The sequence below is a fragment of the Penaeus monodon genome, chromosome 29, assembly GCF_015228065.2.
Source record: "Penaeus monodon isolate SGIC_2016 chromosome 29, NSTDA_Pmon_1, whole genome shotgun sequence".
NCBI lineage: Eukaryota > Metazoa > Arthropoda > Malacostraca > Decapoda > Penaeidae > Penaeus > Penaeus monodon.
In genome coordinates, this window is record NC_051414.1 from 23015522 (window position 1) to 23016381 (window position 860).

General features: G+C 52.9%; 1 protein-coding gene across 1 annotated transcript in view; it reads right to left on the reverse strand.

Moving 5' to 3' along the window:
- The window catches only part of LOC119591774 (sodium-dependent neutral amino acid transporter B(0)AT3-like), a 56089-nt gene that overhangs the window by 22505 nt on the left and 32724 nt on the right, over positions 1–860 (reverse strand). Inside the window, exon 2 of the mRNA XM_037940520.1 lies at positions 638–800. Coding sequence (XP_037796448.1) covers positions 638–800 — 163 coding nt within the window. The remainder of the gene's footprint in view (positions 1–637; positions 801–860) is intronic.

Below are 860 nucleotides of genomic sequence, written 5' to 3' on the forward strand. Positions count from 1 at the left end.
TCAAATTCCTGTTCCCCTCCTCTTGATTTTCCTTCTCCTCTGCGTCTTCCGTTTCTTCGCTACTTTCCTTCTCCTTTTCTTCCACTCCTTTCTCCGTCCTCTACCTTTCTTTTCATCCCCCTCCCTACCATTTCCTTCTGTCCTTGTCCTCTCTCCTCTCCACCACACCCGTCGTTCCTTCTCTTTACCATGGAACTACAGCCTCCTCCTCCTACTCCACCTCCCTCTTTTATCCCTGCTCCCTTCTTACCACTCTCCCTCTATCCTCCGTCTATCTTCTCTACCACTTCCACTCATGTATCCTTCGTTCCTTCCTCTCTAACTCCATTCCTCCCTCCCTACTGGTCCTCTTCCTCCCCTCATCTCCTTCCTCCACCTTCCTCCCACTCCTGTTCATCTTCCCCCTCCTCCCCCTCCTCTTCCCACCTTACCACCTCTCTCTTTTCTGCTTCCTCCATCTCCTCTTTCTTCCCATTCTCATTTTCCTCCTTCTCCTCTTTCTACATTCCCACAGCTCTCTTTTCTCCTGTCTCCTCCCTCCTTCTCAATCTCTTCCTCCTCCTTTCACCTTACCATCTCATTCTTTCCTTCATCCCCCTCTTCCTCCCCCACCCATGCTTTTCCTCTCCTTCCTCACCTCCTCCATTCTTCTGCGCCAGGTAAGGGAACCTCCAGACGTTGCCGAGTCCTACAGCGTATCCAACGGTAGCCAGAAGGAACTGCAGCTTGCTATCCCAGGACTCCCGCTCCTCGCCTCCTTCGAAAGGCACCGAGTCCTTCCGGGGTTCCGCGGCAGGAACCTGCAAGGAGGGAGAAGAGGGGGTTTGTTGTCAAGATGTTGGTGGGGATTATGCTTGGTG